The following is an 18,008-nucleotide window of genomic DNA, read 5'->3' on the forward strand; positions in this document are numbered from 1 at the left end:
GGCTTTGGTGTCTCCTAAGGGCTAAAACCAGCAAAACTCAAGTGGCAGCAATATCCATGTCCTAAGGAGGAAAGGACTACTAGGCAGAACTACTAAGGAACACCTCACACCCACTCCCAAGCTTTACCTCAAGAACTGAACAAGCAAGAAGGTAAACAGAGGCAGCTTCCACAGCCAGGCCCCTCAGGAGGAAAAGGTCAGCTGGCTTTAGTTTAAAAGTGAGCACTGCACAAAGGCTTGCCTCGGGATTTCTGAAAGATGCCCAGAGAGCCTGAATGGAGGGAACATCCACACTGCCAGCCACAACTAGCTCCAACCAGACTCAACTGAAGTTTCAGAGTAGGGTCAGAGAGGAGTCAAAATCAGTGGAGACAAGGAAAAGGCCACAAGACCAAGATGTCAACAGGCTGTGGCCCTACACCTTCCTGATCCCAAAGTCCTGTTCCCATGCAGGCCTTCCTCCTTGTGCCCATCAGACTGGATACACAATGCTGCTGGATGATTAAGGAGCATTTTATTTGCAGAGTCTCTGGGGACAGAACCAGGATCTCCCTGGGGCCTTAGTCCTGGGCACTGGCTTTCAGAGTTGCTTTGTACTTCCCTGTCATCTCCTTGGGTAAGGGCACCAGGGCCGGGCAGGGAACCTGCCCTTCCACCTCACAGATGCACTCCCGCAGGCAATACTTTCGAGGTCCAAAGTGGGCTGGATGAGAAAGCTGCTTTTTCTCCTGCTCTTCTTGCTTCAGGGTTTCCCTGCCAAAGAGCACAGACAGCAACAAGGTGTTGGCAACATTGCTCTGAGCCTCTGCGAAGCACAGAACTTCTCGGAGTGAGCTCCATCCTCAGCTGGGGAGACTTGGATCTCCTATGTCTCCTAACATGCTTCTCACTCCTCAAACCTCTCCCTGCCCTCTCCACAGGGAAGGCCTTCAGTATGTGAGCAGTGTCAGGCCCAGGGGAGGAGGCACTTGGAAAGCACACTCACACTGGCCAGCATAGGAATAGCCCTCAGACAGCTGGGGGGCAGCCCCATTTCTGACAAGTGAGACAGAATAAAGGGGCCTGGAAATGCCTCCAGGTGCTTTCTCAAAGATACCCGGCTTCCCTCCCTTCCCTTCTTTCCTCCATGGAGAGAAAAGGGATGTGTCACAGGAGGCCCCAGGGTTGGTCACCCACTACAAACTGGGATATGTTACCGGCCACACAGGGCAAGTATTTTAGCTGCATCTCAGCTTCCCACTGACGAGGAGGGATGGCTGACTTGCTGTTACACATTTGGTGAGCAGCCAAGTCAGATGGAATGGACTCTCCAGCCCACACTCTGGTCAGTGTCTGGCTCACAGTCAGAGAACCTGCCCTCTTGACACCCCATCCCTTTCCTCTCTCAAAATCTCTGGGCTAAGACCTTTGCTCCCCTCCAGGTCAACCCCAGCAACTCACTCATTCTTCCCCAGGATTTTTTTGATGTGCTCCATGATCTCTTTATTGCTCTTGGTCTCTACATCCACAAGAACCTGCTCACCAGTATCTGAAAACAAAGTAAAGGAGGTGTGGCTGAGAACTCAGAAGAGCGTACCTCAGCCTCAAATGGTGATTTGCTGTTTGCTAGTGGAGAAATATTTTAACAATAAAGTAAGTATATTTGTTTACATAACCCATAATACACTACCCTTTATTTTTCCATATTTCTTTAGACATGAGCAGACATAAATTTTAGGTATGTATAAAAGCATACTACTTTAATAGAAAAATTCCATGTTCATGGATAGAAAGATTCAATGTCATTAACATCGCAATCCTCCGCAAACTGGTCTATAGATTCAATGCAATCCCTACCAAAATCACAGCAGGTGTTTGTGTAGAAACTGACAAATTGAGCCTAAAGTTCATGCAAAACAATTTTGCCAAGAAAATGGAGGAAGGACATTCATTTTCCAATTTCTAATTTACTATATATAAGCTACAGTAATCAAGTCAAAAACAGACTACAGAGTAATGGAACAGAACTGAGTCCAGAAATAAACCTTTATATTTATGGTCAATTGATTTTCAGCAAAGATGCCAAAACAATTCAGTGAGGAAAGGTAGTCCTTTAAACAAATGGTGCTGGGACAATTGGATAGCCACATGCAAATAAATGAATTTAGACTTTTACTCCCAACATTAAAAAAAGAAACAAACAAAAAATTCAAAATGGACCAGGGACCTACAACTTTTTGAAAATCTTTAGAACCTAGGCAAAAATATGACATCAAAAACATGATTATAGAAAAAAACATAATACACTGAATTTAAAATCCAAAACTTTTGTTCTTCAAAAGGCACCATAAGCAATAGACTGGGAGATAATGTACAAAATGTATATATCTGATAATACTTGTATCTCAACTATGTAAAGAATTCAAGACAATCCAACTAAAAAATGGACAAAATATGTGAATAAACATTAACCAAAATTAGTCATTAGGAAAATGAGAAAATAAAAACAATGAGCTATTAAGAGTGCCTAAAATTTTTTTAAATGGACAGTACCAAGTACTAGTAAGGATACAGAGTAATGGAACCTTTCCTACATTACTAATAAAAATGCAAAACATTACAGCCAATTGAGCCAATGAATTAAGACAAAAAAAGAAAAATATAAGGAAGAAATAAAATTGCATTTGCAGATGACAAGATCGTATATGTAGAAAATTCTAAGGAATTTAGAAAATAAACTATAATCCTATATAATAAAAGGGTAATATGCAAATAAGCCACACGGCAGACAACCAATCAAAGCGTAATATGCTAATGATATGCTAAGACTGCTCAACCTCTCGCTATGACGTGCACTTACCACCAGGGGGAAGATGCTCAACCGGTAGGTTAGTTTGCTGCTGGGGTCTGGCCTATCCAGACTGAGTGAGATGGGCTGGATATGCCCTAGAACCCTCCTGCGGTCCCTCCCCAGCCCAATCGTACACCGGTGGGGTCCCTCAGCCTGGCCTGTGCCCTCTCTCAATCTGGGACCCCCTTGGGGGATGTTGGAGAGCCGGTTTCAGCCTGATCCTGCAGGCCACTCCCCTTGGGAGGGCACCAGATGCAGAGCTCATGGCTGGTGAGAGCTGCTGTGGCAGCATGAGCCTCTCCTGATCAGGACTGATTGGGTGCAAGCCCATGGCAGGCACAGTGGGGCCGGGATGAGCAGGAGCAGCAGGTATGAGCTGCAGGCTGTGTTGGACTGCGGGTTTCAGCCTGATCCCTGCAGGCCACCCAGAGGGACCCCACCCATGCACAAATTCGTGCACCGGGCCTCTAGTGTTTTTATAAGCAAGGTTGCAAAACACATTCCATATACAAAAATCAATTAGCCCTAGCTGGTTTGGCGGCCCACAGACTAAAGGGTCTCAGGTTCAATTCTGGTCAAGTGCATATACTGCTGTTGCAGGCTCGATCCTGAGCCCTGGTCAGGATGCAAGTGAGAGGCAACCAATCAATGTTTCTCTCTATCTCTCCCCCTCCCTTCCACTCTCTAAAAGTCAATGGAAAAATATCCCCGGGTGAGGATTAACAACAACAATAAAAATCATCTATACTAACCAAAAAACTGGAAAATGAAATACAGTATTTAAAAGTACCATTTACAATAGTCACAAAACATACTCAATATTGTTAAAATATACATACTCCTCAAAATGAACTATAATGTAATTCCAATCAAAATCCCAACAAGCTTTTTTCCAGAAACTGGCCAAATTTTAAAGTTTACATGTAAATGCAAAGAACCTAAACTAGTCAAAGTAATTTGGGGAGTGGGGAGAAAAAGCACAAATTTGGATTTACACCACCTGATTTTAACACTTATAAAACTACAAAAACCAAGGTAGTGCGATACTGGTACTGTACCAGTATAAGGACAGACATAGATCAGTGAAAGAGGATGAGAGGTCAGAAATTTTTTAAATGAACAAAAGATACAATTACACTCTTTACAAAACAAATATTTGAATAGCTAATAAAAAGTTATGGGAAAATGCAAATTAAAATTTCAATTAAAAAAAATAATAATAAAATAAAATTTCAATTAAAACCCATTGGAATGGCTAAAATTCTTTTGTATATGGTAAAATGCATGACATAAAAATTACCATTTTAACCATTTTAAAGTGTATAATTTGGTGGGTTTTGGTACATTCAAAAGTAAAACTAATGCCGAGACCGGTTTGGCTCAGTGGATAGAGCGTCGGTCTGTGGACTGGAAGGTCCCAGGTTCGATTCCGGTCAAGGGCATGTACATTGGTTGCGGGCACATCCCAGGTAGGGGGCGTGCAGGAGGCAGCTGGTCAATGTTTCTCGCTCATCGATGTTTCTAGCTCTCTATCCCTCTCCCTTCCTCTCTGTGAAAAATCAATAAAATATATTTAAAAAAAAAAAAAAAGTAAAACTATCACCATTATCTAGTTTCAGAACTTTCTCATTACCCCAAACAAACTCTTTTGTCAATTAAGCAGTCATTTCCTATACCCCACACCACCCCAATCCCACCCCCTGGTAAACATTGTCTTGTCTCTATGGACTTGCCTGTTCTAACATTACATGTAAGTGGAATCACAATTATGTGGCCTTTTGTGTCTGGCTTCTTTCACTTAGCATAATATTTTCAAGGTTCATCTGTATTGTTGCATGTGTGTCAGTACTTCATACCTTTTCATGGCTGACTATCTGGATACACAAGCATTTTATTTTTCCACTCATGGTTGACTGATTTTTGGCAAAGATGACAAGGAATTCAATAAGACAGTGGTTCTCAACCTTTTAATGCCGCGACCCTTTAACACAGTTCCTCATGTGGTGGTGACCCCCAACCATAAAATTATTTTCGTTGCTACTTCATAACTGTAATTTTGCTGTTATGAATCGTCATGTAAATATCTGTGTTTTCCGATGGTCTTGGGCGACCCTGCTAGCGGTTCTCAACCTGTGGGTCTCGATCCACAGGTTGAGAACTGCTGCTGTAGAGCCGAAGACCATCGGAAAACACAGATATTTACATTACAATTCATAACAGTAGCAAAATTACAGTTATGAAGTAGTAACGAAAATAATTTTATGGTTGGGGGTCACCACCCCATGAGGAACTGTATTAAAGGGTTGCGGCATTAGAAAGTTGAGAACCACTGCAATAAGGGAAAGGACATGTTCAACAAATGTGTTACAAAAGCTGAATATCATGAATCTAAAAAAATACAAGAACCTCAATCCCTATCCTCACTTAATACACAGAAAGTAGAAAATAACTTGAACTAAAGTACAGACCTAAATGTAAAATCAAAAACTAAAAAACTTTCTAAAGTAAATATAAGAGAATCTTGGGGAAGTCAGAGATTTCTTAGGACACAAAAAAGCACTAAACATAAAACTGATAGGCTGGAGTTTATAAAAATTAAAATGCATGCTCTTCAAAAGACACCATTAAGAGGAAAAGCAAGCAGACAGAAGAAAATGTTCATTTTACATGTAACTGACAAAGGAATTGCATCCAGAATATATGAAGAACTTAATTTTTTTAAAACCAATTTTTTAAATGGACAAAAGATACAATTATACTCTTTATAAGACAAATATTTGAACAGCTAATAAGAACATGAAAGTTACGAGAAAAATGCAAATTAAAATTTCAATTAAAACCCACTGGAATAGCTAAAATTTAAGACAATGTGTAAAATAATAGCCCCCAAAGATGTCCCTGTTCTAATCCCTCAGAACCTGTGAATATGTCCCTTTATGTGGCAAAAGGGACACTGTGGATAGGATTAAAAGGACCTGGAGATGAGAGATTATGCTAACCTGTTGGACCAATTTAATCACATGGACCCTAAAATCAGAGAACCTCTCCGGCTGTAATCAGAGGTCCATGTGACTATGGAAGAATGGCCAGATATAAAACACTGCTGGCTTTGAAGATTGAGGAAGGGGCCATAACCAAGGAATGTGGGCAAACTCCAGAAGCTAGAAAAGGCATGGAAATAGATTTATGCCTAGAGCCTCCAGAAAGGAAGGCTTTGCTGACACCATTTCAATCTATATCAAACTTCTAACCTACAGAATTGTAAGAAGAAATTTATATAGCCCTAGCTGGTTTGGCTCAGTAGACAAGAGTGTCAGCCTACAGACTGAAGGGTCCAGGTTTAATTCGGATCAAGGGCACATACCTCGGTTGCAGGCTCGATCCCCAGCCCTGATCGGGGCGTGTGCGGAGGCAACCAATCCATGTGTCTCTCACATCCATGTTTCTGTCTATCCCCCTCCCTTCCACTAAAAATCAATGGAAAGCTATCCTCGGGTGAAGATTAACAAAGACATTTGTGTTGTTTTAAATCACCAAGTTTGTGGTAAGTTGTTACAGCAGCCACAGGAAACTAATGCAGACAAACAACAGTTTGGGTGAGGATGTGGAACCATGAGGCACATTTTGCTGCCTGGAGGTGAGGTGGCTCAATCACTTTGGAAACCTATTAGGCAGTTTCTAAGAACAATACACATCTATTCAGCATGAGGCACAGGCTCTGAAGAGCTGAGCGCCTGGGTCCACAAAGACAACTTGTGTGAGAAGATACTGACAAGTACCTTATCTTAGCCCAAAACTGAAACAACCCTTCACAGCCAGAGAGGCCCACCACTCAAAGCTTCCTTCGAGGAGGCCCTCCTGCAAGGAGCAGCCGGCGGACAGCCCAGCTGCTGTGTTTTTGGAATCCACCAGAGCCACGCCGACTCTCCTTGGCCGAGAGATCCAGCCATCTCTGCTCAAAGTGGAGCTACAACTGCCCATGGGGTCGGCCCAGACTTCCTAAGAGCCCCATCACCACCTTAGTGCCTCCTGCCCAGACCGCCTTCCTTTCCCCTGTCCTCTTCGAGATGTCAGACCTGCTTTGTCATATGAAGATTTTCCCTGCCCACCCTCTTTTATCGCCAATAAATCTCATACTTCTGTCTTGGTATCTAACAAAAACTCAGGTGTTCATCAACAGGTAAATGGATAAACAAACTGTGGTATATTCCTATAATGGAATACTACTTAGCAATAAAAGTGAATTAACTACTGATACATATAACATGGATAAGTCACAAAAACTTGAGTAAAAGCCAGACACAAAGTACACACTGTGAGATTCTATTTATGTGAAGTTCAGAAACAAAGAACAATAAACTATGGTGTAAGAAATCATAACAGTGGATGCCTCTGGTAGAGTGGGGAATTAACTTGAAAGCAGCACTAGAGACCTTCCTGGAGCAGCGGTCGGCAAACCGCGGCTCGCGAGCCACATGCAGCTCTTTGGCCCCTTGAGTGTGGCTCTTCGTTAGAACCACTTCTTCAAAATAGACTCTCCCAGGCCGAAAACGGACTTCTGCGCATGGGCCACGAAGTTTCAATTGCACTGTATGTGCGTGCCCACACGTGTTATTTTGTGGAAGAGCCACACTCAAGGGGCCAAAGAGCCGCATGCGGCTCTCAGGCCGCGGTTTGCCGACCACTGTCCTGGAGTAATAGATATGTTCTTCAGCTCTGGTCAGAGTGGCTCAGTTGGATGGAGCATCGTCCTGTATACCAGAAGGTGCAGGTTCAATTCCTGGTCATAACATGCCCAGGTTTTGGGTTCGGTCCCCAGGAGGGAGCATACAGGAGGCAGCTGATCAATTCTCTCTCATCATTGATGTTTCTCTCTCCCTCTCCCTTCCTCTCTGAAATCAATAAAAACATATTTAAAGCGCTGGCTGGTTTGCTCGGTGTTTAAAGCATCAGCCCACAGACTGAAGGGTCGTGGGTTGGATTCTGGTCAAGGGCATGTTACCTCGGTTGCAGGTTCGATCCCATGAACCAGTCCTGGAATGTCCAGGAAGCAACCAACCAATGTGTCTCTCTCACATCGATGTTGCTCTCTGTCTCTCCCCCTCCGTTCCATTCTAAAAAATATCCTCGGGTGAGGATTAACAATAACAACAAGTACATATATATTTTTTTAATCAATAAAAATAAAATAAATATTCATCTTCATTGGGAAAGTGGTGACATAAACACAACTGTCGGAACTCATCAATCTATACACATTAAACCTATGCATTTATTATGAGTAAATTATACCTCAATAAAGTTAATTTTTTTCAATGCAAACACAAAATATATACACAAAATTGTCATACCACCCCCACTCTCTTCACCCACTTACCTTGCTCTATTTTTTTTTCATAGCATTTACCTTCTAGCATACTGTCTTGTTAAGTTTCTTGTTCTGTCTCCTCCTGCTAGAGTATTGTCTCTACAAGGGCAGAGATCTTTGTATGGCTCCCTGACACCCAAGTACCTAGAAAAGTACCTGGGTGCCTAGTATATTTGCTAAATAATCTGGCCATTTTTGGCCAGAAATAAAATGGAAGAACATTATTTTGTTTCCCAAAGCATTTCCCAGTCTATACTTCATTTGATTCTCTTAACCGTGTAAGGCAGATAGATGTTTTGTGTTACTTGGGAAATAAAGCAATGGGAATGTTTCTTGCTCAGGGTCAGAATGACTGAAAGCTGGACCAAAATATCTGGTCTTCTGACTTCTGGCTACTAAGCCATATTTAACTGAATAAAGTTCACTTGGTCCCAAGTGGACACACACAGACATATACTTTTCAAGAGAATGTGGCCAGCCTAAGAGGGGCTTTGGGAGATGGGGGAGGGCCAATCTAAGCATGCAGGGAAGGTTTCCTGGGAGAAGTGGTGCCCAAGATGAGTCTTAAAGGATTTTTTTTTTAATTAAATAAGCCAAGAAAGGAGAAAGGGGATTTCATCAGAGGGACGGCATGAGCAAAGGCATAAACCAAGGTGTGGCAAGGGAATTTTGAAAAATTAGTCTGTGTGGTGTGATGCATGTGAAGGCAACAGGAGACGAGTCTAGAGAAGGAGAGGGAAGAGGCATCCAGATCTCAGTGACCATTGAAGTCCAGGTGACAGCAGCAATGTTAGTTCACAAGAGCTTGTACCTCAGATCACCTGACTGCTCTGAAAGGAAGGACGGATGGGAGGAAAGACAGTCCTGGAGCACAGCAGAGAGGCCCCCTACTCACCTAAATAGAATCGAAGGAAGGGTGATGGTGTCATGTTCTTAAACATCATGATCTGCACCCAAGGGTTTTTGTATTGGATTTGAGGTATGTTGAAAAACACAAATTTCCTGCAATGGAGAAAAAATTAAGCCCATGAAACAGTAGTTTTTAACCATAAATTTTGCATACCTGTGTATTTATTTTTCAAGGAAAAAGGTCCAGAACTTTCATCATATTCTCAGAGGACCCTGCCCCCCAAAAAAGGCTGAGAAAAGCAGCTTTCAGGAATGTTAGTGTGTTCTCGAGTGTGGGTGTTCAGACTCCTGGTTTGCCATCTGAGGGAAAAGAAATCTATATCCCTACCTCACACTGCACACAAAACTAAAACTCACCAAAGTAGAAGTATAAATGTAAAAATGGAACTATGAATATATTTGATCTTTATTTAAATGATGGTTACATGGGTGTGTTCATATGTAGAATTCATCTAATATACTTCATGTAGATTATACCAAAATTTAAAAACATACAATAACAAACATGGGGAATATTTTTATAATCTAGAAATGGAAAAACCTTTCAACTTAAAAGATTTAAAATGTAAGTGTAACTACATTAAAACTTATGAGGTCCTGGCCAGGTAGCTCAGTTGGTTAGAGCATCATCCCGATACACCAAGGTTGCAGGTTGATCCTCGGTCAAGGCACATACAAGAATCAACCAATGAATACATAAACAAATGGAACAACAAATCTCAATCTCTCTTCCTCTCTCACTCCCTCTCTCTCCCTGCCAGTCTGTCCCTAAAAAAATCAAATAAAAATTAAAAAATAAAAACTTTCACATAGCAAAATTTACCACAAACAAAATCAACATTCACCAAACCAAAGGAAAAATATTTGTAAAACATAAAACAAAAGGCTAATTCCCTTGTGATAGAGTTTTACCCATCATTAGTTAAGGTTTACAGTTCAACAAGAACAAAAGGCATAAGCCACAAATAGGCAGATAGCCAAAAAACCTATCATCATATGAAGGGATTCTCAATATCTTTCTAATAGTTACATAGATTAAAATATAATTGTATTCACCTCTTACATTGCTAAAGATTCTTTTGGAAGTTATGGAAGTTCCTTGGCTGGGTAGCTCCGTTAGTTAAAGCGTCATCCCATATGCCAAAGGGTTGCAGGTTGGATTCCCATTGGGGCACATACCTAGGTTTCGGGTTCAATCCCCAGGCACATACTGGGGTAGCCAATCGATGTTTCTCTCTCACATCAATGTTTCTCCCTCTCCCTTCCTCTCACTCTAAATCAATAAATCATACCCTCAGGTGAAGGCTGAAAGAAATTAAAAGTTACAGAAGTGAGGAAACATTTCCTGAAGAGTATAAATTGGTTTAACCTCTTTAGAGGTCAGTTTGGAACTATCAAAATTTTAAAAGCATAGATCTTGACTCAATTCCACTTCTGCTTTTAGATATGTTCACATTTGAATGTGAAGATATGGGTGGGGTTTACTACAGCATTAGTTACAGCAGAGGAACAGAAAAAACTTAAATGCCCCTCCACAGAGGTCTGATTGAACCATTACAATACAACTGTGTCTGGATCCCTCTCCACCGACTCTCCGTATGGAATGGCTACCCTACGTGGGCTATGGAAACAGGATTCCGCCCTCTGGATTCTGTTGCATTCGGCCAACGGGGAGCACTGGCAAGACTGGAAGGAGGGAATTAGTCAAGGTGCTTACTTCCCTAGCTTGTTCCCTGGCTGAGTCCCAGGCAAGGCAGCCCTCTGATTTCCCTTCACTTCTGCTAGCCTAGACCTGGAGTCTTGCACTGTTCCCTGTGGTTTTTTTACCCACTCCTCCCCACACCTTTGTAAGTAGTCCCTTAATTAAAGGCTCACCAAATAACTGAATTTACTTATTTACTTTTTATTGACTTTAGAGAGGATGGGAGGGAGAGAGGGAGGGAGGAAGGGAGAGGTAGAGAGGGATAGATGTGAGAGATATACATCCATCAGTTACCTCCTCCTCAACTGGAGATCGAACCCGCAACCTAGGTATATGCCCTGACAGGGAGTCTAACCCACAACCTTCCAGTGCATGGGACACTGCTCCAACCAACTGAATCACACCAGCCAGGGACCAAATGATCTGAATTTAAATGCACCCTTCGCACCCTGCCCCATACACCAGACAAAGATGTGGGTGGTACACGGGACAGAAGGACCATCACCCAACCACCATTTTCTACCGTATGACCAGGGTAAGTTAGTGCTCTGAGCTTCAATGTTCATGCCAAAGAGATACAACGTAAGACAAGCAGTCCAGACTGCAGCTTGAAGTCTATTTTCAAGAAGATAAAATTGACAGAATCAACAGAAAGCCTGAGTGTGTGACCATTTAATTGGAAAGACTTCCATAATTGGGGCAAAATCTGAATTGAAACAAAAGAAAAACAATTACAATTATTAATTCCAGGGAAAACAAAAATCTTTGCAAAAACAAAAAGGAAAAATAATCCCGTACTCTATTTGGCTCAATTGTATACAGTGTTTACAAAATCATATTAATTTAAACGTTGAATATTCTATCCAAAATTCTGAAATGACTATTTTGGGAAGATTGGGGAGTGGGAGGGCGGAGCAGTATACATGTGTTGAGGGTAGGGAGTGGCAATGGTGGTGAAAGAACTAAACCCTCATCTTCCATAGTGACAAGGTACTAGATCATGTCCAAAGCCAAGAACGTGAGAAGTAGCTCTCGAAGTTCTTTAACTACATGGAGGTAAAACTAATCGTTCAAGTGTGAAAGTTGCTGCTTCTAGGGGAGGAAGTGGAAATAGGGTGCTACTTAGAAGCCTTGTAGACCAGGAGGGCACACAGGGCTAGAAGCTCAAAGACTGAATTGACCTTCCTAGGCCTAACCTCAATTCCAGCCCCACAGCAGAGAACCCCAACATCACAAATAAACCAAGACATACATCCGTGTAGGAATTTTTCACACCCTAAACGACCAGGACAAAGATTCAACAGGATCATTAAATGGTTCTTGCTGAAGCATGGGCCGAAACTTCCTAACGGTAGGCAACTTTTAGCTGAGCACCTGGTGTCTGTGCCACTTTACTAGGCACTTTATTCTCAAATCCCCACAGGCAGGGTTTTACAACTGAGGTCAGAAAAATTAAGTGAATTGCCCTAGGTCAACAACTAGTAAGTGAAAGAACCAGGGCTGTGATTAGCATCTGGACTTCCTCCACGCTGTTCTGTCACTATCAAGTCAGCCAATCTACCTAAATCCTAAGGCTCAGGGCTAACACAGAACTCAATAAGTACTAACAGCTGTTACTTCTCTTACTGCATCTTAAAAGCAAGAACACCTGGCACAGATGAGTGGGGACTAAGCCCTCATTGAACAAGCCAGTTCCCCACACACCCAGCAGACCGCCCAAGACTATGGCTACCCCGGGGGCTGTAGCGCCGGCCACAAGCACTGGGAATGAAGGGACAGCTGAAATGCTGAGGTCACACCAACAAGCAAAGAAAGTGCAAGTGGGACTAGAAAGTGCAGGTCAGGCAGGTTCAAACCCAAGGGCGCAAAATTACAAAAAGGGCAGAGGTGGGAAAGGCAAGCCCTTACCACTGGGAACAAGACACACATGGTTGTTTGTATCCTATTTACCTAAAACAATGGTCGGCAAACTCATTAGTCAACAGAGCCAAATACCAACAGTACAACGATTGAAATTTCTTTTGAGAGCCAAATTTTTTAAACGTAAACTTCTTCTAGCGCCACTTCTTCAAAATAGACTCGCCCAGTGGTATTTTGTGGAAGAGCCACACTCAAGGGGCCAACGAGCCGCATGTGGCTCGTGAGCCGCAGTTTGCCGACCACGGACCTAGAGGGTATTAAAATACTTGAGCGGGTGAGAATAGGACTTGCAGACTTATTTTGACTGGCTGGCCTTTTAAACACCAGAGGTTTACATATGAATCTGAACATCTGGCTTATTGACAAATCTGAAATTCTCCCCGGAGCAGACATAGCTAAGATGTAGCCAAGCAGAGAATGCTCCTTGAGACAGGGCACATTTTTCCAGCTCACGCAGGCCCATTCAGCTTGCTTCCCTCCTGTCTGGTACCTGCCTGGCCTCTGCCTTGTGATTCCTGGTATGGATGTGTGCACAGAGGGTTATGAAGGTGCCTAGTCACCGCCAAGACCAACTCTTCCAGGAAGCCTTCATCCCAGGTGATCCCATGTAAGCAGGTCCCAGTTCTTGGGTTCATCTGTGGAGAGCAAACGGCTAAGAGATAGCTTATGGCTATCCTGGAAGCCCTGCAGCGAAGGCCCCACTCCGTGGGGGACTGCCCTTCGGAGGGAGTTGCTCTCATGTCCCATTCTGACTGATTCCACACAGAATGGGCACAGAAGGGACATAGCAAAGTTTCTGCAGGACAGGACTTTTTTCTTATCACTGTTGAATTCCCAGCACACAGCACAGGGCAGGGCCTACCATTCAACAGGCACTCAATACATTTATACTTAATACCAGAAAAGCCCATAAGGGGTTAATATCCAAAATATATAAAGTACTCATAAAACTCAACAAAAGGAAGACAAACAATCCAATTAAAAAATGGGCAGAAGACCTGAATAGACATTTCTCCAAAGAGGACATACAAATAGCCAAGAGACATATGAAAAGACGCTCAAAGTCACTAATCATCAGAAAAATGCAAATTAAATCCACAATGAAATATCACCTCACACCTGTCAGAATGGCTATCAACAAGTGCTGGCGAGGATGTGGAGAAAGGGGAACCCTCGTGCACTGCTGGTGGGAATGTAGACTGGTGCAGCCACTGTGGAGAACAGTATAAAGTTTCCTCAAAAAAATTAAAAATGGAACTTCCATTTGACCCAATGATTCTACTTCTGGGAATCTACATATATAAAAGGTTAATATGCTAAGTGTCTGACTGTCCGACCGGTTGCTATGATGGTCACTGACCACCAGGGGGCAGACGCTCAATGCAGGAGCTGTGGAGCTGCAGTGACTTGGCAGCAGCAGAGGGGAGGGAGCCCGATTCCTCGTGGGGCCGCGCCATTCCACCTTCTGCCATGGGTTATGTTGTTGCTGGGACACTGTCGGCCTGATCTGGTTTATTGCACACTTGTGTTTGCATTCCACGCCTTGTACAACAGCAACTTTGCAGAGTGCCCTCTCGCACTCCGGGACCCCTCGGGGGATGCCAGTTTCAGCCTGATCCCCGCAGGCCAAGCCGAGGGAGCCCACCTGCCGGAGGGACCCCACTCACTCTGCAGATGCCGAGAAGGGACTGCGGGAGGTTGGCTCCAGGGCGTGTCCAGCCCATCCTGCCCAGTCCCGCCCCGCCGGCCTCCTTCTAATTAATTTCCTTTCAATGTGCACAAATCCGTGCACCAGATCACTAGTATATCCTAATAACCCCAAAACACCACTCACAAAGAATATATGCACCCCTATGTTCACAACAATGTTATTCACAATAGCTAAGATTTGGAAACAGCCCAAGTGCCCATCAGTAGATGAATGGATAAAAAAGCTGTGGGACATTTACATTACGGAATACTATGCAGCTGTAAAAAAAAAAAGAGGAATATCTTACCCTTTGGGACAGCATGGATGGACCTAGAAAATATTATGCTAAGTGAAATAAGCCAAACTGAAAAGACAACTATCACATGATCTCACTTATTTATGGACTCTCATGAACGAAATGAATTGACCAACAAAATAAGACCCGAAGCATGGAGGCATGGAACACACTGACATACCTCAATGTGGGATTGGGGGATGAGAAGAAATAAACCAAAGAACTTATATACTTACTTGAGGCCCGGTGCACAAAATTTGTGCACAGGTAGGGTCCCTAGCCTGGCCGGCGATCAGGGCCAGCCCCTGGTGGTCAGCACACGTCATAGCAAGCAATCAAACTCCCGATCTCCGGGTCAAACTCCCAAGGGGACACTTTGCATATTAGCCTTTTATATAGAGAGAAGATATGCATAGCCCATGGACATAGGCAACAGGGTGGTGAAGACCTAGAGGGGTGGGTTGGGGCTGGGAGGAGGGGGGGAGGATATCTGTAATACTATCAACAATAAAAAAAAACATGTATTTTAAAAAGTTAATTAAAACATTTAAAAAAAAAAGAAAACCAGAAATGCCCAAATCATGGCTGTTGCCTCAAAGTTTAATTCAAATGTTTCACTTGCAAGCTTCCATTCCATGACTCCCTCAACTCCAGGCGGAAAACCATTAAGGAGTTTGCGAGGAGGGAGGGGCGCTGATACTACACAGCTGACCACTTAATTATAACGGAGAGGAATGGGGGGGGGGGCACTTTCAGAGCCACCCTCACAAGCTACAGCTGTGATGCTCTGGACAAGCAGTTACCTAGCCTCTCTGTGCATTTCCTGGGGACAACAACGGGGTTTCCGTACCGACCAAATGAGAAGACACCAGCAGCATTCAGAACCGTGCGGCACCTATAAGAACTCAATAAATGCCAGCAGCTGTTCCTTCTCTCGCTGCATCCCCACATCGGCCCTGGAGCATGAGTATCATCCCCGTTTGGGACACTGAGGAGCAACTCGCCCAAAGCCGCAGCAGGTGGGAAAGGGACCAGAACAAGGTCCGTCGCCCCTGGGCTGGGCTCCAATCAGACGGCTGCCCCCCGCCCCCCTGCCCACCACCACCACCACCACCACCACTGGGGGTCCTGGAGGTCCCAGGTGGTTGTGGAGGCTGTGGCCTCCCCAGGTTACCCGGGAGGAAGGTGGGAGGGAGGCCTGGTCCTCCGCTCCCCAACCCCAGCAGGCACGGCGTGGCCAAGCTGCTCCAGTCTCCAATTCCGTAACATGGAGGCAACAGCACCAACCTCGGGGGGCCAGTCCCAGAATTAAGCGCTGTCCCAGGTCTCCACGTTGTTACCACCACCGGGGACGCCCTCACAAGGCTTGGACTGACCTGGCGCCTTCGCCCAGCTTCCCGTGCGTGTTGTAATTCACCGTCATGACCTTCACCGTGTCCTTGAACACCACGTCCCCCTGGCCCAGGTACTGCAGGGTGCGGCGAATCGGGAAGCGGCCCTTCATGGGCATGGCTGCGGTGGTCGAGCCGCGAAGCAGGCGGCGAGGAGTGACCAGAGCAGCAGGCGCCGCCGCGGGCGGACCCCTTCCCGCAGCTCCTCCGCGCAGTTTCCACTTCCCGCGCAGACTCACAGGAACTCCTCCCGGCGGCCAATGCGGGTGCCGAAAGGCAGCCTGGAACTTGTAGTCCTGGGCTGTCGGTGATTTGAGTCGGGGTTGGGGGTGGGAGCACGTACACATTCGCTTTAGAGCACCATCCTCCTGAAACGTTTCGTTTTTCTATGTAGTCGCCTTCTCCCCCACAAGGAAAAATATTTTTAGGATCAAATTCAATCATTCAGACAACAAAGTTACAGCAGAAAATAAATCAGGAGAGCTAAGTTCCGATACCAAATCGAGGAATAACTTTCTATTCAACCTCAAATAAGTCAGTTGTCTTTCTCTCAGCTTCTCCAATTTCAAAATGAAGGGTTCGAACTGTGCAATATCTAACATTGACTTAAAATAACTGATTTGCAAAAGAAAAACTTTGGGTATACCCCTTCCAGATTTAACCACTTAACAGCTCTGGACCTCTATTTTTCATAAGCCAAACGTGGATGACATGCAGTTCTGAAGTACTACTATTATTGATCTGAGAACATTATTTCTCCTTCACTTTTAAAGGATAATTTTGCCAGATATAGGACTCTAGGTTCATGGGGGGGGGGGGGGGGGGGGCGTTCAATGCTTTAAATTTTTCACTCCACTGTCTTCTTGCATAGTTTCTGACCACTAGTCAGCTGTAATTTTTATGTTTCTTTATAGGTAAAATCGTTTTTCCTTCTAGCTTCTTTCAAGATTTTCTCTCTTTGGTTTTTGCAGTTCGAATAAGATACACTTAGGTGTAGCTTTTTGGCATTTATGCTGCCTAGTATTCTATGAACTTCCTGGATCTGTGGTTACTGGTGACTGTCATTAATTTTGGAAAGTTCTTAGCTATTATTGTTTGAAATATTTCTTCTTCATTCCCTCTTTTTTTCTCTCCTCTGGTATCCCAATTTTACATCTTTTGAAGTTTTCCCAGAGTTCTTGGATTTTTTTCTTTTGCACTTCAGTAGGGAAGTTTCTGTTGACTTATCTTCAAGCTCACTGGTTCTTTCCTCAGCTGTGTCCAGTTTACTGATGAGCCCATCAGAGGCATTCTTTGTTGTTTTTTCTTTGTGTTTTTTTCCCCTGCAGCATTTCCTTTTGACTATTTCTTAGAGTTTTCGTATCTTTGCTTACATTACCCATCAATTTTTGCATATTATTTACTTTTACCATTAGACTCCTTAACATAATGTTAAATTCCCTGACAACTCCAACACCTGTGTCATATCTGAATTTGGGTGTGGTGTTTTTTTTTTTTTTTGCCTTTTTTAGCATGCTTGTTATTTTGGTTGAAAGTTAGACAATATTGGGCATATTGGGTAATAGGAACCAAGGTTAAAAAAGGCCTGCAGCCCTCGCTGGTTTGGCTCAGTGGATAGAGCGTTGGCCTGCAGACTGAAGGGTCCCAGGTTCAATTCCGGCTAGGGCCACGTGCCTACGTGTTGCAGGCTTGATCCCCAGTGTGGGGCGTGCAGGAGGCAGCCGATCGGTGATTCTCTCTCATCATTGATGTTTCTATCTCTCTAACCCTCTCCTTTCCTCTCTGAAATCAATAAAAATATATATTTTTTAAAAAGCCTGCAGTATGTGGATTTATGATAATCTGACTTGGGTTTGAATTGTGTTTAATGTTTGCTGTAGCTGTAGGTCAAGCATGTCAAACT

At 43.8% G+C, this 18,008-nt stretch overlaps 1 protein-coding gene across 1 annotated transcript; it reads right to left on the reverse strand.

The window, feature by feature from the left end:
- Window positions 1-497: 497 nt before the first annotated feature.
- MRPS25 (mitochondrial ribosomal protein S25) lies at window positions 498-16,301 on the reverse strand. Its single transcript, XM_008152366.3, has 4 exons — window positions 16,091-16,301; window positions 9,094-9,200; window positions 1,441-1,528; window positions 498-753 (listed from the first exon to the last, which is right to left on the reverse strand). Exons 1-4 carry the CDS (start codon window positions 16,222-16,224, stop codon window positions 561-563), a joined length of 522 nt encoding a protein of 173 aa, XP_008150588.1. The 5' UTR covers window positions 16,225-16,301; the 3' UTR covers window positions 498-560.
- Between the last annotated feature and the right edge of the window lie 1,707 nt (window positions 16,302-18,008).

Source organism: Eptesicus fuscus, chromosome 18 (genome assembly GCF_027574615.1).
Source record: "Eptesicus fuscus isolate TK198812 chromosome 18, DD_ASM_mEF_20220401, whole genome shotgun sequence".
Classification (NCBI taxonomy): domain Eukaryota; kingdom Metazoa; phylum Chordata; class Mammalia; order Chiroptera; family Vespertilionidae; genus Eptesicus; species Eptesicus fuscus.